General features: G+C 44.0%; 2 protein-coding genes across 10 annotated transcripts in view; one reads left to right on the top strand and one right to left on the bottom strand.

The window, feature by feature from the left end:
* KATNIP (katanin interacting protein) overlaps positions 1–8,563 on the bottom strand; it is a 60,687-nt gene extending 52,124 nt beyond the window's left edge. For 4 of the 9 annotated variants that reach the window (XM_014270647.3, XM_014270648.3, XM_026796477.2 and 1 more), the window contains exons 1-5: positions 8,381–8,562; positions 7,279–7,405; positions 6,792–6,867; positions 5,227–5,396; positions 535–620 (exon numbers count right to left, since the gene is read on the bottom strand). In XM_014270647.3, coding sequence (XP_014126122.2) covers positions 535–620; positions 5,227–5,396; positions 6,792–6,853 — 318 coding nt within the window. In that variant the 5' untranslated portion in view covers positions 6,854–6,867; positions 7,279–7,405; positions 8,381–8,562. Of the gene's footprint in view, positions 1–534; positions 621–5,226; positions 5,397–6,791; positions 6,868–7,278; positions 7,406–8,380 lie in introns of all 9 variants that reach the window. The other 5 variants (XM_074552826.1, XM_074552824.1, XM_026796476.2 and 2 more) reach the window with 3 other exon arrangements.
* GTF3C1 (general transcription factor IIIC subunit 1) overlaps positions 8,564–23,401 on the top strand; it is a 40,686-nt gene continuing 25,848 nt past the window's right edge. The window contains exons 1-14 of the mRNA XM_005492091.4: positions 8,564–8,838; positions 9,680–9,889; positions 10,098–10,274; positions 11,331–11,474; positions 12,029–12,125; positions 12,583–12,706; positions 15,552–15,707; positions 16,312–16,427; positions 17,440–17,764; positions 18,688–18,899; positions 20,043–20,182; positions 21,786–21,939; positions 22,838–22,941; positions 23,183–23,364. Of these exons, the coding sequence (XP_005492148.3) occupies positions 8,609–8,838; positions 9,680–9,889; positions 10,098–10,274; positions 11,331–11,474; positions 12,029–12,125; positions 12,583–12,706; positions 15,552–15,707; positions 16,312–16,427; positions 17,440–17,764; positions 18,688–18,899; positions 20,043–20,182; positions 21,786–21,939; positions 22,838–22,941; positions 23,183–23,364 (2,371 nt within the window). The 5' untranslated portion in view covers positions 8,564–8,608. The remainder of the gene's footprint in view (positions 8,839–9,679; positions 9,890–10,097; positions 10,275–11,330; positions 11,475–12,028; positions 12,126–12,582; positions 12,707–15,551; positions 15,708–16,311; positions 16,428–17,439; positions 17,765–18,687; positions 18,900–20,042; positions 20,183–21,785; positions 21,940–22,837; positions 22,942–23,182; positions 23,365–23,401) is intronic.

Below are 23,401 nucleotides of genomic sequence, written 5' to 3' on the forward strand. Positions count from 1 at the left end.
CTGGTGAACCAACAACTGTGGAGCTGATGGCTCTAAATTTCTTATAGATGGGATATTTTTATGTATATACATTTCCCTTTCTTATGATCTACAAGAAATTTATCAGAAATTGCACCTCAAATTATGCAAATTACATTTCTTTGTCCCTCAGTCTTGTTGCAGGGTGGAAAAGAGCAGTAACAGGCAGGGATGTCTCTCCAAAATGAGTTTCCCCATCCTTTGCTCTAGATAAATTCCCTAGGGTGCCACCAGAGCTATCCAGCAGCAGCCACCCTGCTGGAGGACACACTGAGCCACTCGTGTCCAGGCTTTCTGTGATGAATGTCACTGAAACCAAACCTTTTCAATGAGATTTGCCTCTTTAGGCTTCCAAGCAGACACAAATGTGGGCAGGGTAATATTTCATGTTGTCAGCATCCAGCCCAAGCCATCAGAGAGCCCCAGCTGCCCACTCTGTACCACTTACAACCAATTTCCCCTGAAGTGATTTGCAGCCTAAGAATCAAAGCCCCATTTCTCCCACCTGCCCCATACCTGAAGCCAATTCCTGCGTTGTATCTTGCCTGGGACAGTCTGAGGGCTGTGTTCTGGCAGCCCACTCTCTTCTAGCTGGGCTGCTTCTTCACCAGGCACACACAAGGATTAGGAGACAGGAGAGAGAAAGCAGAAATCCAATATTAGACAATAAACAGACACCTCTGTTTGTGGATTTGTGTGGTTTTGTTTTCCCCACAGCTGAGGATAGAAGAATAAATCTGACATATAAATAGAATCAACAGCTGCAAAGATATCCCACATCAGATCCTGGCCAGTTATAGCAGCAGGAGTTTAGAACTTCTTCAGGAACTGTTATCATCAAGTTTTTAAGAGAATAAATTCTTTTAAGATACAACAGCTTAGCAGCAAGGGAAGCCCCACCTTTTTTGACATAAAAATATAAAAATACATTCTAGAACAGGGGTACACATCATTCTGACTCCCAGCTGGTTAGAAAGTAACCTGTCTGAGGAAGCCAACTGAGCCCAAAACCCAGCTACCAAAGACAGACTGACAGACAGGGTTCTGGTGAACAACAGGTGATATGCTGGGTTTACAAAGGAATTGTGTGTATTTACTCTCAAATTAAGGAAACATGAATTATTGGCAGATTAAACAGAATGTACTGGGTATTTAACATACTGTGCAGAGAAGGATTCTTCATGTATGACTCATAAATGAAGGACAAACAACCATTATCCTTCATTTCTAAGGCAAGGAAGAGTTGGTTCAGGAACTTCTGCAAAAAATTTCTGTATGGTCAAGGAGAATGAAGAGTCTCTGTGGTGGAAATGGCCCTGGCTTAGAGTGGAACAATGGATTTTTGAGAAGATGCTTTGATTGAGAGAAAGAGACAACTTGCAGGTCACATCAGTGTCCTCAAGGGAACAAAGGCATCACCAACACTCTCAGTAGCATCCTAAATAAAGGCATCTCATTTCCTATGGCCAGGACAGATTTACAGCTTCCATTTCTTCTCAGTGGAGAAAAACAGCTGATGCAAAACCTTTTTTCTTTAAGCCATAATTTAATGGTCACCCTAAGGCTGCAGGAACTGGCACTGACAATAAAAGAAGCCATTGTCCTACAAAGGTCAGAGAATCACAGAAAGATTTCATTTGGAAGGAACCTCTGGGGCTCACCAAGTCCAGCTTTCCACTCCAAGCAGGGCTTACTTCAGAATGAAATCAGGTTGTTCATTACAGCTCTCAATACCATATTTTCTTTCCTGAGGACTGGACAAACCTACATGCACCTGTGCAGTGACCTGTTCAGAGAATTGATATGGCAAGTTTTAAATGTGGGAAAACATAAAAGATTCCTTTTAGTTACAGGCCCTTGGGCAATCTGGTTCACCAGGAGACTGCACAAAAGCTGGTCCAAGCAGAGAGGAGGGAGCAGGCCCAGGGCAGAACCATCCTTGGGGAACAGTGTTTGTTTATGTCCATTTGGAGTGATCACAGCATTGCAGGATGTTGTTATGTTGTTCTATTGCTCCAGCACCAAGTGTCTCTCTGTCTGTATCTTCTCTGCCCAAAACAGCACTAAACACAGAGGGGAAAAGGAATGGACTGTTCTAAGGAAGAGAACCAGCCCTTCCAAGCAGAGCTCCAATGGGCTATTCCCAAGGAACACCAGAAATCCTTTGAGCCACCATTGGTGCTGATTGCTGTGCAGCATTGGCTCTGCTGGCACTGAACTGCCTTCAGCTTACACTGTGAGAGGTGTGGTTGGATTCAGTCATTGCTTTGGGAAAGAACTGGAAGCATCTTCCCCTTGCACTCTGAGAATCCATCTCTTCAAAGCAACTGCCCAGAAGCCCCTCAAGTGTGCTGTGAGTAGCAAAGGGGGAGATGGAAGGACTCATGCTACCACTGCTGAGGAATTCATCCTCAGAACCTGAGTGGTTCAAGAGACTCTTTACCAGTCATGGAGTGACAGAACAAGAGGGAATGGCTTTACACTGACAGAGAGCAGGCTTTGATTGGATACTAGAAAATATGGTTCCCTGTGAGGGTGATGAGGCCCTGGCACAGGTTTCCCAGAGCAGCTGGGGCTGCCCCTGGATCCCTGGCAGTGCCCAAGGCCAGGCTGGACAGGGCTTGGAGCACCCTGGGATAGTGGAAGGTGTCCCTGACATGGCAGGGATGGAGCAAGATGAGCTTTAAGGTCCCTCCCAGTTCTGTGATTCCATAACTCTATTAGTGATGGATTTTTAGTGGTCATAGTTTGACATGGATTCACCTGACCAGGTCTCTCTAAGCCAGGAAGAACAGTCATTGAACCCCAGGCAGAGGCTGATACAGCTGAGCAAGTCATCTGTGCAACAAACATTAGTTTGGAACAAAAATATCCTTCCCACGGGATGGATGGGATGTGAATACCAACCAGTACCTGTTTGGGCACACAGAACAGCTCCACTGGTGTCACTCCCTCTGGGATTTGCACTGTCAGTGCCTATTTGACTAGGCAAGGACTGAGAAGTACATCCTCAAAATATCAGTCCTAACCCAATGAAACCCCACATCACCCTCAAGCACATATTTGTGACCCCACACACACTCACTGGAACAACAAACAACAAACAGAATTGTGAAACCATGTGTGGGTTATAGACCCAAAGAAATGCCAGTACACCTAAGCCCAGCTTCACTTACCTCCAACCCATCATTTCCTTTAACTCATTACCAATCCTAAGCATAAAAACTTTATCAATCACTATTATCAGTAATTACTCCTAGGGAACACAAAGAAAACAGTCCTGACAAACAGATTTATGATGACACTTTCAGGAACCAGAAAGAGGGATTTATGCCTGTTCTGGATTATTAAGTACCACCCATTCCTAATTTTTCAGTGAAGACTAATCCTATAGATGGATGCTTTAGAAGTAATAAATGATGCAATAACTCTCATGGGAGATGGATAGGGAAGAAAACTCAGTGCTGTATCTCAGCTAGGAATCATTCCTGTAAGTAAAATCATATTCAATCATTGAGAAGAAATACCTTGAAAGGAAAGAGACCACAAAATTGCTAAGGCAGAGCTCCCAGGCAAGAAGCTCATACAGACCAGCAGTGACCCATTCTGGACTCCAGTGGCAAAACCAAATGGAAGAGGAAAAATAGCAGGAAAATGGTTCAGTTGGTATCTTTCACTGCAGCTTCATGGGTTTAAAACAACACCACTGGAGAGTTAAACAGCAAAACACTGAGTTATCTTCTGCAGAGCTGGTGCTACAGTCTCTGATAGATGGAGTTGAGGAAAAGAACAGAGACTGCAACTGGAGTCTTCAGAGATCTCTAAGACTTTTATTCTACCTTGACTGAAGCAAATGGCTTTAAGGGACCATAGAAATAAAGAATTTTAGTTAAGCTGAGACATAACAACTGCACAGCAGAACTTAAAGAGGAAATTTCTCTTGACAGTAGTTCCACTAGAGCTGCTGCCACAACATCCCTTGACAATTTTTGGAGCAAAAAGTCCAAGATATTGATTTAAACCCTCTTTAGCAACCTGAAGATTTATCAGCCCTGTGTGACAGAACACCCAATTTCCACCATTTCCCAGAACATGACCATTTTTACATCATTGCACACAAAGTTTCACTTTCTCAGAGAGCAGTGGAGCCAGGTGACAAGCTGATTCCTCATCACCATCCCACACAGCCTGCAGGAAATTATACAAGCTCAACACACCTAAGCCTGCAAACAAGTAGTATGTGCCCAGTGTAGCAGGAAAACAAATTAAGGAGATGAAGTTAGAGCCATGGCTGGAACAGTTATTGCAGGAAAAGTTTGTTTCCGGTATTGTTGAGATTAATAAACTTTCAATCAATAAATTATCATAGTAGGTAACTTTTTTAACTCCTTGTCTTCATTTTAGGTGAAAATGAAGCTTAAGAAGGCTATCACACATTAAAAAAATACATTCTGAGATAGGTTGTAGCAAGTGTGAACATAACTGACTGAGGCTGGTAAACTGCTTTACACAGGGATTTAGTGAAATCAACTTTCTTTTCATTATGCTAAATAGATTAGAAGGCCAGTAAGCTCATACTTTATACTTTCATGCATGCAAAATTATTCCTGTCACTGCACTGCTCTCGATGACAGACAGACTTAAATTAGAAACAAAATACCCATTTTTCCATAAAGCCAGCTAATCACTGGGAAAAAAATGGTTGATTTTCTTCACTTCAAATATTTAAATAAAGATTAGCTATCTTTTTAAGACAACTATTATAGCTTAAATGTAATTTATGAGCTTAATGAAGCTATTACTGGATATAATTTGATTACAGTCTATGTCATCAAATGTCATTTGTCCTCAGGACAGCAGCCTTGGATAACACTGAAGTCCATCAGATCTTAAATCCTCTTAATGGTGTTATGTGTCAAAGGTATACCATTATTTTCCCCTGACAATTTATATACATTTCTAATCTTCTACTTTTAGTTAGAGCTGTTTAACAAATGGAGAGGCAGGGAAGTTAAATGTTGGAATTAAAGAGGGATCAAGTGAGAAATGGATAGGGTGTTCCAGAGACTATTCCTGACACACAAGCAGCTTAAGCACCCTGATTCCCATGGAATTTCATCCCACCAGGCTCCAGAGGGGCTGTCCCTGGATCCCAGGGACCTCTCTGAGTGAGTGGCAGCCCTGGTGCAGCCCTGCCAGGGCACTCACCCTTGGTCCTGGTGGGTCTGAGCCTGTTTCTCAGGCAGCTGTGTGGGGTGATTTTCCTGGGGTACTTTCTCAGCTCAGAGTTAGCTCCATTCACATACAGAGAAAATCCTCTTTCCAACTGCTCCAGTCTGATTTGCACGGGATCTTTTCTTTTTAAGCGCTTCTGCAGCCTGAAGGAGAAAGGCCAATAATTCATCCTTGCACAGTGCATACACAGATGGTCAGATCTTCAATAAATACAGCAACACACCATGTCACAAAGCTGAAAAATATGTTCCCAGTTCAAGGAACCCTTTCAGAATCCATCTTCCAGGGTCTGTTCCTGTTCTCTAACATGTGTATGAGCACCCACACACTGTGACAGAGGAAGTTTGACCAAGCTTTTCCTTTCTGAGTTTTTTTTACATGTTATTTCTTATTTCACATTATCTTCTCCATTTGGTATTTTGCATATTTAACCTTTCTTCTTAAGAATTTTAAAGAATTTCACTTAGAATTTCAAAAAGCTTAAAAATTGTTGGCCTCTTTTCAAGAATAAAAATTATTATTTGTGTTTTGAAACTGAAGGCAGAAAGCCCCCAGCCAATACTGCAATTAGAGATAGCAGAAAATAATATGCTGGTTAAAATAATATCAAAATAATGCCATTCCACGGGCTCAGTTTCAGCTACTCTCCCTCTTCCAACTCTCATTTTCTCTCCTCTCACCATGGGTTATACCCAGGCCATGCTAATTCCTTTGGTGAGGTGACATGCAGGCCAGGAGCTTGGCATCGTGTGGTGACAATTTGTGAATTCCCCTGCACCACCTGGTTTCCCTCTGACTTCTCCCAAGAGCATGTCCCCAGCAGTCAGAATTAGAGCTCTGATACCAAGGATGCACATTGGTTTAACCACTAAATAAACTGATTTTATCCTTTTCCAATACTGCTTTAGGATACTATATAGGAAAGAAACCTGTGGGTTTTTAACATAATTGTGGCCTTTAAGGTCTTTTTACCAAACCAGTTTGTTATATAATTTGATTAGAAATCTCTTGTGTTAAAGGAAGGAATCCAGCATGAAAGTTCTGTAGATGCCTCTAAAATAAGCTATGAAGTTCATATGTCCAGGGTATAGTGACAGGAACACATGAACAAAGAGGAAAAGAAATGTTTGAAACTTGTCTGAAAAACACTGGAGTTTGCAAAGGCAACCTGGCTGTCCTTATTTCCCACTTTTCTGGTTTTCTGACAACATAACAACTGTGCCTCTTAACTACATCCTCACACAGTGTGAGCTGCCAGTTGCGTCTGCATCTACAACCTCCTGCTCTATAAACAAAAATCTTCCCTGCCACTGAGGAAAAAGTAACTGTTTTATTAATAAATTTATTTATATTTTAAATGCTGAAGAAACATTGTAATCTCCTCTAGAAAGAAGAACTTTTAGCAGGCAAAGGGAAGAAGAGAGAAACACCTGAATGTTTCAAGGCACAGCAAGTCAGACTCTGCATCACAGCTACTGATATTTGATACAATACAACAAATATTTCATACCCCAAGTGGAAACAAATGTGACTATTACCGGTTTCTCTGCTGAAGGGATATTAAATATTCGTCATGTTTTTCATCAAAGTCAGTCACCATGTCTTAACATAAACCTGAAATGAGAATATAATGGTCACACTGAATGATTTACTATGGAGTACCACTGGTTTTGCACCCTCAGTAGATGAGAAGGCTATAAACAGAAAAACATTCTTCCTTCAACCACGCATAAAGCTGTCAGGGCTGTAAATAAAACTCCTGAAGAACAGAGGAAACAGTAGCTGTTTTACTTATTTTTCAAAACCCTTCACAATCTATGGAAGAACCAAAAAAATTTAAAAGTAGAAGGCATATGCCATGACAAGTTTATAATGCCACACCTGGCAAGCAAGAGAAGCTCGGGCACAGCTGAAGAGCCGTGCCCAAAGCCCAGCTGTGGAAGGAATTCTTTGACTTGTTAGGTCAGCTCATCCTACAGCCTCTTCACTCTGTATCTATTTGAAGTGTTTAATTAAAAATTTTACCTGACTTGCCATTCAGGAAACCTGAACTTTTCCAGCAATCCTCACCACACCGCTGCCGCAAGCTGTGCCAGGGTGTGCTCTTACACGGCCCGAAGTTTGGATGTGCCAGCAGCAGCTTCGGTGAGCTCTGTACCAAAGAGAGAACCGCGTGTTTTGTCCCGGGCCGACCGCAGGGCAGCTCTGCCAGAGCCCGGCCCCGCCTCGGGGGAGCCCCGGGAACAGCCCCGGACGGACACGGAGCTGGGACAGATGGACACGGAACCGGGACAGAGGGACACGGACCCGGGACAGACCCCGGACACAGCCCCAGATGGACAAGGACCCGGAATAGACCCCGGACACAGCCCGGGATAGACACGGACCCAGGTTAGAGCCTCGGACACAGCCCCAGGATGGACACGGACACGGACCCGGGACAGAGCCCCGGGCATAGCCCCAGGATGGACACGGACACGGACCCGGGACAGAGCCCCGGGCATAGCCCCAGGATGGACACGGACACGGACCCGGGATAGAGCCCCGGACGCAGCCCGGGATGAACACGGACCCGGGACAGATGTACACGGATCCGGGACACAGCCCCCACATGGACACGGAGCCGGGACAGAGCTCCGGGCACAGACCCGGACGGACACGGAGCTGGGACAGACCCCGGACAGAGCGCCAGATGGACACGGACCCGGGATAGAGCCTCGGACACAGCCCCAGATGGACACAGACCCGGGATAGAGCCTCGGACACAGCTCCAGGATGGAAACGGACACAGACCCGGGATGGAGCCACCAGACAGAGGCCCTGGTTGGACACTGACCTCGGACAGAGCCCCAGGACGGCCACGGACCGGGACAGAGGCCCCAGATGGGACACTGGACACTGACACCGGAGAGAGATCCCGGACAGAGTCTCCAGAGGACAATAACCCCGGACAGAGCCCCCAGGTGGGCACGGACCCAGGACGGACACTGACCCCCGGACAGAGCTCCCGGACAGATGCGGACCGGGGAAAGAGACCCCGGACAGACGCAGATCCCGGGGCAGAGTCCCCGGACACGGACCACGGACACTGACCCCGGACAAACACTGACTCCGGACAGACACTGACCCTGAACACGGCCCCCGAGCAGACACGGACCCCGGACACGGCCCCCGGGCAGACACTGGCCCCGGTCACGGTCCCCGGTCAGACAAGGACCCGGTCACGGCCCCGGGCAGACACAACCCCCGGCAGCGCGGGCCGGGCCGGGCCTGTTGCTCGGTTTCCCTGGCGACGGTCGCGCCTGGCCGCCGTCAGTTCCTGCGCGCCGCGGGCCCGGAAGCGGCGGCGGCGGGGATGGAGGCCATGGAGCCGCTGTGGGCGCTGCTGGACGAGGTGGCCCTGGAGGGGCTGGACGGCATCACCGCGGCCGCGCTCTGGCAGCGCCTGGCCGCCCGCTCGCCGCCCTTCCCGCTGCCGCTGGAGCCCGACACGCAGCAGCTGCTCTGGGCCGCGCTCAGCGCCCAGCCCGACGTGCGCTTCTACCTTCTGCCCCGGCCGCGCCCGCCGCTCCGCCTGCACGACCGGTGAGGGCAGCGAGCGGGCGGCGCCGGCCCCTTCATGCCGGAGCAACCGGGACTGGTTGCTGGGCGAAACATGAGCTTGGTCGCCAGGCTAAACCCGGCCCGCTTACCGGGCTAAACCCAGCTTGGTTGAGGGGCTAAACCCGGACTCACTGCCGGCTAAACCCGGCCCGGTTGTCGTTCTCGCCCAGCCTATGCTGAAGCAGCCCTTCGGTAGCCGGTGACAGAAGGCAGGGCCGAGAGTGGCTCTGAGCCGCTGTTTAGGTGTTACACAAAGAATTTTCACTCTTCAGGGGGTCAGACATTGGAATAGGTTGCACAGGGAGGTGGTGAAGGCACCATGGCTGGAGGTGTTTAAGATCTGGCGCTGTCTGATGGGTTTTAGGGGTCACTGTGGTGGTGCTGGTGGATGGTTGGATAATCTTAGAGGTCTCTTCTAATTTTAATGATTCTATGATTTAAGAGACCTGTATATGAGTCCTGGCCTGATTTCCTTTCAAATGACTGCATGCTGTCTAGGTACAGGCAGAATTTGTGTGTCCTGGTCAGCAGGGTGGATCTACCTGTCATTGTCCTTACCCTGAACTAGATGTTTCTCTTATTCCCACCACATCTTTGACTTTTCAAAGATTAAATAATGCATCTCCCTCCTGCTGCATTCTGCATGCTGAAAAGGTTTGGTCATGCTTGAGCAGTAAAAATCTGCTCTTCATATTTTTCCAGTTTGGAGCTTTCAAAAGAGCTTCATTTTTCCAAGATAATTCTTAGAGGTATCAGCATTGTCTGTGACAATCATGTATTTCTCCTTGCTTGGTTAAATATTGGCGCTTTGGTTTTATTTCAGATATGAAGAAATAGATCTTGAGACAGGAATATTGGAAACCAAAAGAGATCCTGTTTCTTCAGATGATATTTATCCTATCCACATGATTTTGGATAACAAAGATGGCATACAAGGTTCCTGCCAGTATTTTAAAGAGAGAGTAGACATCACTGATCAAATAAGGAAGAAGGATTTACAGCCTTGTTATACTTACAAAGAAGCTGTTGAAAAGTGAGTGAAATCCTTATATCTGAAATCCTTATATCTTATATCCTATAATCCTTATATATAGCATTAAAATACTTCTAAGTTCTAAAATTTAGTCCTTGCTCAGTTTGTGCAGATTATATCAGGAATGGCGTTTGTGGAGAGAAAGGGATTGATCTCTCTGTTTTTGTGGAGCCAATAACAAGACATTACTTTTCTTTCTGTTTCTTAGATGGGGAGAGAAATTAGTCATTGTGGCTTCCCAGGAGCAGCGTTACAGAGCTTTGGTAGGCTGGGAGGGGGACCCTGACCTGAAACTCCCTGACTTTTCCTACTGCATCCTGGAGCGTCTGGGCCGAGCTCGCTGGCAGGGGGAGCTGCAGAGGGACCTGCACAGTGGGGCTTTCAAGTGAGTTTGTGTCTTGCTCTGAGAATTAAATCCAAGGTTGTTTTTAAGTATTCCTGTGAATATTTGAACTCTCATCTATGTTGTAGTGCTTCATGCTTACTGCCAGGAGTGCTTGGTTTGGTAGAACTGTACTGGTCTCATCCTTGAGTTCATTGCCCTTCCTGATATTTCACAGAGAGCCAGAAATTTGTCTGGTGGGTCAATACACCAAATAGGTTTCTATTGTGAAAGTTTTTGTTTTTTCTAAATAACTTTTTCTTCAAATTTGGGATTGAAAAATTGTTTTCATTTCCTTTTCTAAACTGCTGTCTAAGTATCTTACCCACGTTCTGAAGGAATTCTTGGGCAGCCACCTTTTGTCCACAGCATTTCCCTGTGTGACTTCTCCTCCATTGAGAGGGAGCCTGAGTTACCAGCTCCCAAACTGGGCCATGTATTTTGCTGATGGAGGAGCATTACACACCTTCTTGGAGAACTTCTGGCTGTGTCCTGAAGTTCTGGAGAACATCAGCATTGCTCTAAGGGTTCACTGCTTTTAGGACATGGGTGGGTTGTAGCTTGCACACCACCTGGTGCTGGTTTTTGCCACTTAAGGAGCTCTTTTAGGTAACTAAGATGATGGGGAAAACTTTTATGGGTGCTTTTCTGTCAGTTTGGTGGCCCAAACCAGCTCTCCAAGGAGGGAGATGAATCCCAGAGCTGTTCCAAGAAGGGCAGTGACTGCAGCATAGCTACAAGTTAAAAGGAGAGGATGGAAAAGGGGCATGGGGATACAATGCTGATTCAATCTCCTCATCAAACCATGTTATGATACTCTGTGCCTAAAGGCTCTAGGTTAAAATCAGAGGTATTTCTCTGTTTAATTGGATTAACTATAAAAATAAATTCCACAGGTTTTCTTAATTGTGGACATCCTAACTTCGAGTTGTCACTTTGAAAATTAGCACATGTCACTAAGGCTATAGGTAATGTAGGTAAAGAGTTCTGGGTAGTGGATAATTAGAATTGTTTGCAGAAGTTCCTATTCCTGTAGCTATCTTTCCATCTCTTCTTCAGGGTGGATGCTGGAAAGCTGCATTACCACAGGAGGGTGTTGGACAGGAGTGGTCTGATAACGATGCAGTCCCACGTCATCCGGCTGCCGAGCGGAGCACAGCAGTACTCAATTCTGCTCCTGCTGACTCGCTTCCATGTTGATAGGTATGCTTTAAGGGTCTCCTGGGTACTCTTTGACCTTTTACTGTGATGAGGGATTGTTCTGTTGTCACAGAACCATCAAAGTTTCTGGCAATTGATGCTTTCCAGTTTATTAACTCCTCTTCCAAATGTCGGACACTTAAGTTGGTCTTGGAGCTGTAAACAGCAGGTTCTTCTAGTGCCTGTCATCTGCCTGCATAAACATAACTCTTCTTTTTGTAGCACTAATCATTCTGTTCATTTTAGCTGTTTTCACTGAAGCACATTCCTAGTCGATTTCTTGTTTTGTTTTCCTATCTTGTTTATGATTAGATCTTGTGCTTCTGTGGGTTGCCAGTGAAATAACAGCTTGGGCTTAGTCATTGTTTCCTCTTTGAGGGTTTTTCTTAGAGACAAATTCTCTCATGTGCTATTCACAGAAGGAAAACTAGAATTCCTAAACCAATCTGAGAACACTTAGCATACTTCCTCTAGTGACTGACAGTTTCTAAAACTACAACTCATGTTTATGAAGTTATATGCATACTTACATGTAAATAATTCTCTTTTTTGGTTAGGAGGAGCAAATATGATATTCTGATGGAGAAGCTCTCAAGTATGCTAAGTGCTCGTTCCAACCAGATGGAAACATTAGGAAACTTGAGGGAAGAATTGGTGAGATTCATTACTCCTTCACATTCTCATTCAGTATAATCTAGATGCTGAGTATCAAAGGCACTCATTCATACTGCCTGCTTCAAAAGTTGCACAAAATTCTGGACTAGAATAGCAAAAGAAGGATCTTAAAAACCTACCAGATCAAGGTGCTGGTGGTGTTTGTCATGGGGAAGCAGTTCTGTTCCAAGCACAGCCTCAGAAACATTTTGTCAGTGGATGTCATCATGCAGTTCTTGCTTTTCCACTGCTGCTGTTTGTGTGGGTGGCAGAGCTGGAGGGGTACAACACCCTCAGGAGCATCTCTTCTGCACTGAAAGGCTTTTAAGTTTCTTATGGATATCCTACCCCAAAATATGATTTTGTAAGAGCAGGTGGTGTGAATGCCTTTGATACCAGTCAGCAGCAGGTGAAGCTTTTGGGCTGCAGTGACTTTTGTAATTTCTCTTTGCATCAGGGCCTTTGTGAGAGAACCTTCAAACGTCTCTATCAGTACATGATGAATGCTGGCCTGGCCAAGGTTGTGTCTGTCCCCTTGCAAGACATAAATCCCAATGGAGGACCCTGCAAGACAAAGAAAGGTCTTGGTTTTGCTCTCTTTTTGTATGATTGCATTGATGCCATTCTATCTGTGAGCTTCATATCTTAAATTAAAAGAGGTGTAAGTAAAAAACTTGTCCATGCAATTAGGTAGATAAGTGTGCTACCAAAGTTAAAATGCTGCAGCCCACTTGAATTAAGCATTTGTTACAGTTTTTTTAAGGAGTGAATATCATCAAGTTGGTTGGATATCAATGTTAGCTGTGGTCTTGGGACCTGATAAGACTGCTCAAGCCAATACAGAGTAGGAACAAAACTTCAACTTTCAGGCTGAAGTTAAATGACAAGTCAATAAACTTCACCAAAAAATACAAAACCTTAATGTTGAAAAGAAGGCTCATTATAATAAGTTAAAAACCCAACCATTCTTGGTTATGACTTTTCCTGAAAGTCATGAGAATGCAAAGCTTCTCTGAAAAGTTTCCTGTCAAATTATGGAAGGTCTTACAGCACTTGGAATTTACAGAACACAGAATACTCTGAGTTTGAAGGACCATTGAGCCCAGCTCTTAAGTGAATGACCTATACAGAGGTCAAACCCACACCTTTGGCATTATTATCTCACCAGCTGAGCTGATAACAGGGTTGAGGAAAGTGAGATGCCCAAAATTGCTATCTCAAAAAGCCACAGTCTGCTGAGGGGTGGTTTAATGCATAACCAGCTTTGAATGCCAATTTAATTGGTTCACAGGAACTGCTGATAACTTCCAAACATGTAGTGGAGAGACAAAGAGCAGGTTTGCATGAGGAAAGGGAACAAAACAAAGCAACTGTTCTCAGGAAGAGATACAGATAAAACTTGCATGGGGAAAAAACTACAGGAAATAATAATAGACAGTATGAGGAGGGATAGTACTTCCAATGGAATATATACAATTCCTGAAGGAAATCTAAACCAAATCCTTAATCACAGAAAATCCTAAGAGGCAGATTTGCAGGGTTAAAAAGAAAATAGTTCTGAAAGATGAAGTGTGTGTTTCAGAGATATAATGAGCTGTTTGTGAGGAAAAAAAATCTGATATGAACTAAACATTGCAAATTACATAGTCTTTGTGAATAGGAGTGATCTTAAAGGAGCAAGTGAAAGAGGCAACAAAACCATGAAAAATTCCAGAAGACAAAAAAGAGTGCTGATTACATGGAGTTGGATTAAGGCTGTCAATAAGACAAATTCCTTCAAATCTTTTAAGTCTGGGGAAAGGAAATTCTCTGTAGGGAAAGTGTATTTTGAACAAAGAGAAGCAGAGGCCAAAAGCAGGGACAGCATCAAACATGGCTGAGAGAGAAATGACCCAGGTCTTTCAGGGATGTTCTAATGAGCTGCAAACACTTGGAAATAACACCCAAAAGACCAGACAGCACTCTTAAAAAACAGTTTATAGGCAGTAGTAAAAGCATTTAGCTTGCAATTAAGGTATTTACTTAGAAGACAAGAAAATACAGCTCCACTTACAAACCTGGTGTTTTATGCTCTGTCAGAGATGGGCAAAACAGCAGCTGCATTTACTGCTTAGATTTGTTGGGAAAAATGCCACTTGATGAATCTTTCACTTGAATGATAATTCCATCTTACAGATGTAAAAGCTGAAAATCCACAAAAATGCCTTAAAAACACTAGGTATTAAAGGAGGATGAAATAATAATAGCTGATTTTCAGCAGAGATCTAGTTTAATCTCTGGAGTTATACAGGAAAGAAGATAGAAATATGTGGGACACACTGAGGATGAAGCCAGAGCATCTGCTATGGGAAGAACATTATTGGGCAGCAGGAGCTAAAGGAAAAGGAATTGGTTTGTTTTGGGGGATTTCTTTTCTATGGGGAGGTTTTTTGTTTGTTTTTTCAAACACAGCTTCCAGTGAAAATTAATGGGCTGTAGAAATACAAAGGATGTAATAACAGTGCTTGCAACCCTACCAAAATGTCAGCACTTAAACCCTAAGCAGCATCCTAGGGAAAGGATTCAGCTTGGGTAAAAATAATGGAATCCTGTGGGCTGGAGCAGAGTCACATGGTGAAGTGGCTGTGGGTTAACTTTGTGTCAGCTGGGCAGCAGCAGCTGCTCAGATACATAAACACAAGATAAAATTCATCAGCTGAAACCTCAGTGATTCCAGTAAAGCCTTCACCTGGCCTTTTCACAGCAGTGTCTAGCAGAGGGGCAGGAATGGGTGCCGATGTTCTCCCCACTGCTGCAGCAGCTCCTGAATCACTGCAGTTTGCCAGGGTGGTAGTGTCCAGTAACCCAGTCTGAGTTACCACTGGTGTGAAGGGCCCAGCAGGAGCTCAGTGACACTGAGGGGAGCAGGAGCTCAGCTCTCCTGCAGCCTCTGTCCTCACTCTGCCCTGTGCTGGGAGGTCCCAGTGAGTGGAGAGTTAGCACAGCACAGCTGATGGACAGGAATAAGCTAAGATGTGGAATTAAATCAACAAGAATCTTGGGTGGGCAGCAGCCTATTCTGTCCTTGTGGAAAGGAAAGGGTTAATACCCAGTGAGTGATCTCCCAGTCAAATAAGTGTTCTCCAGCTGTAATTATGGGCATCAGCACTTAATCCCTCCATTGATTTGTTTATGCTGTGGAAGTTTCTCCCACTGAGCAATCCTAGCAGTGAATGTTTGGAGCACCTCAAGAATTCACCTGATTGCCAGATTCATGCAAAGGGAAAAGCTGTTGCAAACCTTTCCTATAAATACCCAGCTCTATTTAGTCATTTGTTCCCCATTGCACTGCTACTTCTTCATGTTGAGTAAAAAGTAAAATGGTTTGAAGCAGTGCACACCCCCTGCACTTTGTTAGGAGTTGTAACTCACACTCATTTTTCACAGGGACTGATGTCATGGTCCGTTGCCTTAAGCTGCTGAAGGAATTTCGGAAGAAGATGGAAGATTATCATGATGATGATGAAGAGATCATCACAAAAGTTGTGCAGCCTGTGGATATTGTTTGTGAAAGGGATATGCTCACCCAGGCTTATCAGTTAAGTAGGTGATTTAAGACATCTGAAGACTTTTCCCATTACCTCCTTACTCCTTGTAGTATAAAAGAAATGTGTATATTGCAGGTGGTTTTACATTCTGGTTGCTTTTGTATGAGAAAGTGTCATTTTTTCATAGCAAAATGAGCTTTAAATCCAGATTAGACTGGAGATGCTGCCACCTGTTAGCCCTTCCTGGAAGCTTAGCAACTAGCCAGCAGAAACAGGATGTTTTGATGGGATGAGAAAAGATGAAGCAAACAGTGTTCATTATTCTCCTATCTCTTTTCCTTTCCAAATGGAGAAATTAATATCTAACTGTGGAAAGCTGCCAGGGAAGAAAAATCATCCGTGCTTCTAATTTGAAGTTGTCACCTCCATACCTCATTCTGCTGGGCACTGCTTCGTGTAAAATTGTGGTTTATGACAGTATTTAGCTGAATATTTTATGTGTCTGTAAAACTGTCTTTAGTTAGTAGGGAGTCTTAAATTTAATATTCTGGCATATAGTGTTGTTCAGGGAAATATTAATGTACATAGAAATAGATATATATAAAATTCAGTCAGATTCTTTCCCTGAGATATTTTTTTTGTTTTCCTTTCTGCAACAGTTGAAAGTAGAGGAACCAAAGGTATTTCTCAGGCTGAACTTCGCCTGGCTATGAATGTGGGGAAGCTGGAAGCCAGGATGCTCTGTCGTCTTCTGGAGAGGTACAAAGTTGTCAAGGTGAGGCTAAAATCAAATAATTCAGATACTTTTTGAAATGGAAGGTACAATTTTGGTTATTTTGGGAATAACATTGTTAACCTTAAACATTAGAAACAGCAGAGATTTGAGAATGACAGCAGGAGAGTCCTGGTAAGATTGGAAAGAGAATTAATTCAGTTGAGGAAAAGGTGTGCAAGGCAAGTGTTCAGTGTTAGGATTGCAGCCTGCTCTAATCAGAGCACTGAAGAATCTTCTCAAAGACCCTCTGTCCATGTAAGATCATTAATCTACTTCCCTTTTGAAAATACCAGGAAATTCTGGGGCAAAACAGTTACTTCTCTACGAGTTACAATTAAGCTTCTGATTTCCAGATATTTCAGTGGTTTTTATTTCACTAGACAAATCCAGATGTCATGTCTTGCATGCCCAACAGTCCCCTTCCACAAAGGCAGGATGATTGCCATCTTCCCTCAGTGGGGAATCTTTTTAGAAAAATCTTGTCATTTACTAGAATGTTCTGTAGAGCTAAAAACAAGCTGTATAAACCATTGGAATATCTAACCTGTTTTCCCCCAGTCAGCTGTGAAAATGAAATCTTCCCTTATTGATTAGTGGAGTGTGTGAGTTTGTAGATCCCTGTTGGAGCAGACAGGGCAGACTTCCACTGAAGGCTGAGTCACCCAGGGAGCTGCAGTGCCCTTATTTCACAAACATTTTTGTTCTGAAAAAATTGATTTCCACTCTGAATACACACAGTTTGTTCTTCCACAGACTTTTCTCCATCCCACATACCGTAGGAGTTTCATTCTAATGCACTGGTAATGCAGATTTGTTTATTTTTCAGGCAAAGAATTCCTTTTGATTTCTCTACGTGAAGGTTAGGGACATTTTTGTTACTTAAATAAAATAATATTATACCTTTTGATGGGTGGGGCATAGCACTGAGAACATTTTCCCTCTGTTGATGCTGGAGAACACTGATAGAATGGAGAAGCAAGGTGGTGAAATAACATTCCAACTGTTTCCTCAGGGTTTTATGGAGGATGAAGGTCGGCAAAGGACAACAAAGTACATTTCCTACATTTTTGCAGAGGAGAGTGATTTGAACCGTCAGTTTGAGAGGGAGAAGGCCAGGAGTGAGCAGCTGGCTACAGTCACTTTGGCTCTGGTGCCAGAAGATTCCCCACCTGTGGAAGAGGCATCTCCTGGAGAAGAGGAGGCTGTGGCCTCAGAGTCTGACAATGAGGAAGAAGGGAAGGACAAGAAGAAGAGAGGAAAAGGTCAAAAAGCCAACTCTGGTTCTCCAGTGAAACCACATGTCCAAGATGATGTCCAGCAGACACCACCAGCCAAAGGTAACTTGTGGTTTGGAAATCTGGAGAGCAACCTGCATTTTTCTTATGGATCATTGTATTAAAGAACAAATAACATGTTGTTAGCTTCCATTATGACTTTTGGTCACATATTTATTTTTAAGCCTATTTGATTATTTCCCTACTTTGCCCCCAAATTGTTCTGGTTTGGAAGAGCAGGTGTGGTAACCTCTGGAGATTCTCAGGGCTGAAGTGTGGCCTGGTGTCCCAGTAGTGTTTGTGCTGCCTCTCCTGACCCCATGCCTTGTCTCCCCTTTTCCCTGAGCTCACACACTGTGCTCCTTGGATATTCGGGGTTGGAATGACTCAACTCGCAGCCTTACTCACATGAGTATTTTGTAACAAAAATGTCTTGTCCCTTGAAGTTAGTTACCTGAGCTTCTTCTTTAGTTATTTGAAACATGTTAATGTGAAAGCTACCAGCCTTTGTGGGACATATTTCAAAAAAATTTAGATATTCCTACAACTTCTCTGATAAACTCCAGCAGAAGAGATCTCTGTTTTTCTATGTAGATTATCTGTGGAGTAGTATTAAATTCTTATTCTGCTTTGAGTCAGAAGAGTCATGTTTCTGCAGAACTTGAAGAATCTTTGAGACAGAAACTATCCTTTCTTCAGACAACAGTTTCTGGATAATCTCTTCATGACTTTCCCAGCTGTGAAAAGGTTTCTGAGTGGAGAGAATTATTTGATGACAGAGAGTTCACTTTTTTTTTAGCTTAACTTTTGGAGGCTGAATGCAGTCTTTCATGGTCAAACCACTGCTTCCAGCAGGGCAGAATGTATGAAAAGTGTAGCAGAATGCTTTTTAGTGCAGCTTCCTGGGTAGATGGGAGAATGCCTCTTAGAGAGAAAGCTGAGCAGGGAGAGCAGAACAATTACAAAGCTTTTTGCTCTCAAACCAGGCTCAAAGCCAGCAGCTGTGAAGTCTCAGGGAAAGAAGCAGCCTTCCCCTCAAATTCTTGAAGATCCTGAGGAGCTCCCAGACAACATTTCAGGGGATAGCTCTACTTTGGGAAGTCTAAAGCAGGAGTCCAGTGTTTCTGCCTGTGCTCATCCCATGGATGAAGATGGAGATGTGGCTGAGGTGGAGGAAGTCAGACTTGAAGATCCTAAGGTAAAATCACATGTCTTTAATATCTTCTTGTTGATGCAGCTGTCTGAGCTAAGTTTTGTGCTCTTATAGAAAGACTTTGAACTAGAGTTTTTGTATTTATTTATCAAACTGTTTTGGGGTTTTTTAAAGTTAATTTCAAAGTACATTCATATTTTGGCTGCACTGCATTGTAGATATAAGTGAAAATTTTTCCAGGAGGGTAGGTGGGTATATAGGATATATATAGGAGGGTAGATGTCCAAAATAACAGGGTTAGTTCTGGGTTAGTTCCCTGGTGCCCTCCAAATTGTGTGCTGGCTGAATGCATGTCACAGCTTAATGTAGCACACAAGGGCTGCTTATCATCCCCTGTCTGCCTTCCTGGGAAGGGGAGATAAGAGACAATCTTCATTTGAGTCGTTTATTATAAATAAATCCATCCAAACAGGTGTCGCTATAGGACAGGAAATAACACAACATGTTATTCCGAGGTAAAAAGAGCACTTTTAATTTCTAACTCCAACATTTATAGATTTCCAAAAGTGACAGTGGATTGGTGGGTGACAGTGCCACCTGTCCAATGACACTGGACAAACCAACAGTCTATCAGATTTCTCCTCTGTGACCGTGTTCACAGGGGTCTTAGGCTGAGGGAAGAGATGAGGATCTGACTCCATGTTTCAGAAGGCTGATTTATTATTTTATGATATATATTGTATTAAAACTATACAAAAAGAATAGAAGAAAGGATTTCATCAGAAGGCTGGCTAAGAATAGAAAAAGAAAGAACGATAACAAAGGCTTGTGGCTCGGACAGAGAGCCTGAGCCAGCTGACTGTGATTGGCCATTAATTAGAAACAACCCCATGAGACCAATCACAGATGCACCTGTTGCATTCACAGCAGCAGATAATCAATGTTTGCATTTTGTTCCTGAGGCCTCTTAGCTTCTCAGGAGGAAAAATCCTAAGGAAAGGATTTTTCATAAAAGATGTCTGTGACACTCCTCTTCCATAAAAGAATGAGAAACAAGTGTGTGAGAAAAAGTTCATTACAAGAATGTAAACATCAGAAAGCTTAGAAAAATTTCAAAAATCAGGGTGCCAAATGGGGAATTGCTCAGGTGCAGACAGGCTGGCTGATGTGCCCTTGTGCTGTCCCCAGAAGCCCTGTGGCCCCAGGAAGGAGAAGCGCTGCAAGGCGGCAGCACTGGAGAGGCCCCACGAGACCTACAGGCTGCTGAAACGCCGCAACCTCATCGTGGAGGCCGTGAGGAACCTGCGCCTCATCGAGAGCCTCTTCACGTGAGCCAGGGCTGAGCCTCCCCTCTGGGGTGCTGGGAGCACTGGGGGCTTGTTCCTTCTGCCTTGGCTTGTCCCTGCTGGCACCGTTGCTGTAAGGATGGGGAGGGCGGTTGGATCTGTATCAGCTCTTTGGAAGCAGCAATAGTCCGTGCAGATAATTACACAAGAGTGCTTTCGTTATGTCTCTTAAATACAGATCAAAGAACTTATTTATCCCTTCACAGTGTGCCAAACTTGGGATCACTGTGACCCAAGTCATTGTACAGCACTTCCCTGCTGCAGGATTCTTGCATCTGCATCAGTTTTATCTCATCTTTGTTCATGTGTTGTTCTCTATAGACTGGAGAGACTCAGGTTTTCATGTCACTGCTCACCGGCGTCCTAGCAAGGCCCTCAAAGTTTGATTTTCAGTGCAGTTTTATGTGGTGTTATATCTCTTCTCCTAACACCTTATCTGAGATGGAGATACTTCCCTAAATGTTATAATGTCTTTCAGCCCTTTAAGATTTCACCTCCAAAAAGAAATGGGAATTTTGGTGTTCTGCTGGATTGGCAGTACTGTGTTGTCACAAACAGGATTGCAACATCCATCTTCTGTGTCAGCACAGAAGATCCTGGCATGTCAGTATACTCAGGACTGCTTGCTGTAGGAATTTAGTAAAAAATCATGGCCTTACTCTTCTCTGGTCTGAGAATTTGGAAACCTTCTGTCACCTTGTTTAATTGCAGTGTGTTACAAAATTAGAGCCTCATCTGGCACCAGCCTCAGCAGTGATTGATTGAGTCACATCCAAGCACAGGCTTGGAAGCTATTTCAGGTCTCTGCTGTCCCTTCAGTGCTGCCAACAGGTTCCTCACAGGTTCCTCAGAATTAGTGGAAGTTCTCTGCCAAAGAAATTTACTGGTGTTTGCCTTTCATTTGTTAATTACCAGAATGTGGTAATCTTTTGGGACAGTTGAAGTCTGTGTGTACATTCAGTTATTGCTTCATTCCCTTGTTATGTGCCAGGTCTTTTTCAGAACTGAGTCCCCAGGAGCCCAGAATTAGGGTCTGGGGCATTTGTGGGAAAGTGCATGGGAAGGGCAGGGGGAAAGCAAGGTGTGAGCACACCCCTGCCAACTGTGGCAGAAAGGAGAAGGGAGCTGGCTTCACATGGTGGGATATGTGTGTCTGTATCCACGTTGTGAATGCAAGAGTCATTTCTGTGCTCTGAAACCACTGAATAAACCCTTTCTGCCTCAAGCTGAACTGAGCTCACAACTGCAAGAACTGACTGCATTTGTTAAATCACCACTAAAAAAGCTGTAGGTTCTCCTGACCTTAGGGAGGCTGCAATCATAATTGCACTGTAGCCATGTACAGTGGCTATCAGGCATTGAGAATTTGCTGTCATCAGGGCAGCAGTTCTCCCCTAACAAGGGAAAGATTGAGTATAAAGAAAAGAGAGCTGAAATGTAAAGCAAAGTTTGCAGTTGTCTCCAGCAAAAGGGAATAGGGAGCAGGGAAAGAAATGGCCATTCACCCCACATCCTCTAACAAACCACTTAGGCAGTTTGGAGCATTGCTGGCCTTAAAATGCAAGGTATCTTTGGCATCTTTCAGGCTTCAGAAGATGGTGATGGATCAGGAGAAGCAAGAAGGTGTCTCCACCAAGTGCTGCAAGAAGTCCATCGTGCGGCTGGTGCAGAGGCTGGCGCGGGAAGGGCTCCTCAGGCTCTACCGCACCACGGTCATCCAGGATGGCATCAGCAAAAAGGTGACAGCACAGACACAGCCTTCAGCTCACTCCTCACTCTGCCCTGGGCCCTTCTGCTGGAATGCATGGCTGACTTCACTTCTTGTAGCAGAGCCCACAGGGGAGCTACCCACAGGCTTCTTGACAAACTAAGCTACTGTGAGAGCCAGATCGCTGCTTTCTGTTATTGGGCTGCAGATAATTGAGACCAAGGAATAGGCCAGAGATCAAAGTCTCTGAATCTCCTTTCCCAGAGGTTCTGCTGCTTATCTCTTCTGTGATTCATGGTTCTTTCTCTGCACTGCCAGGCTGCACCAAAAATCTGTTTAATCCCTTTTAAAAGCCAAGTGTGTGAAAAATCTTCAGTGAGCTTCTGAGTTGAAATTTATAGAATGTGATTTTTAATTTTAAAACAAAAACCTACTGTTATGGAGGTTTATGGAAGTCAGTGGTTGTAGAGCTGAGACTTGTCACTTACTCTAGTGTGAAGTGCTCATAAGCAGAGAATTGAATCCACTGAAAATGACCTGCTGCATAATTAGTGTAGAGCACATATGAAATCTCACCAGTCTGAACTGTATGTGTGCTTTCAGCAGCAATACCTGTTAGCTTGGCCTTTCACGTAATGAGCTCTGACTTTTCATTTTTCCTTCTCAGCCTAATATTTACAAGTCAAAGTACTTGTTTCTCAGACATTTCAGCTTTTAAAAACCCAAACCCCATGGTCTGTAGAAATGTCATTACCAGTTTATTGGTACAAAGACCATGTACTTTGACCTCTTGTTTAATACAAAGTAACAACAGAAATTTTCATCCAAAAATGAAATTAATTAACTGTTAATCTCAGATGATTATGCATTTGATTAAGAGCCAGTATCTCCATAGACACCTTTTGTTTGTGTTGTGCTGCTGTGGACAGGTGGAGTTTGTTGTGCACCCCTCAGTGAGTCCCAGTGATCCCCTGGTGAAAAGCGCCATCGAGCAGGTGCGGTTCCGCATCTCCAACTCCAGCACTGCAAACAGGCAAGTCTGGCATTCCTGGGATGGCCTGGGGGAGCTTGGCTTATCTGGGATATGCAAAAATATGCAGAGGAAATAAACACAAGGTAAGCAAAAAAAAAACCAAACAAACAACCTCTTCTTTAGCAACAGAGAAATGGGAGTGCGAAGCTGAGGCGAGGTGCTGGTATCTCCTAAAGTCAGGGAAGAACAGGAAATGAGCTCTGCTTATTTTTTACCTCAGTGCTGTGTGGTTTTACTGCAGGATTAAAGTTCCCCAGACACCAACATCCCAGGAGCATGGTGAGGAGGAAAACCAGGGACAAGAGGCAGTTTCTGACTCAGGAAATACGCAAGAAAGCTCATGCAAAGCTGATAATAGTCGGGCAGGAAAAGCTGATGATAAAATGGGCATAGCACAGCTAAAGAGCTATCATCCTGTTACAGGTACAGCCAACTTTGGGGTTTCTGTCATCCTTCACCT

Source organism: Zonotrichia albicollis, chromosome 16 (genome assembly GCF_047830755.1).
Source record: "Zonotrichia albicollis isolate bZonAlb1 chromosome 16, bZonAlb1.hap1, whole genome shotgun sequence".
Classification (NCBI taxonomy): Eukaryota; Metazoa; Chordata; class Aves; order Passeriformes; family Passerellidae; genus Zonotrichia; species Zonotrichia albicollis.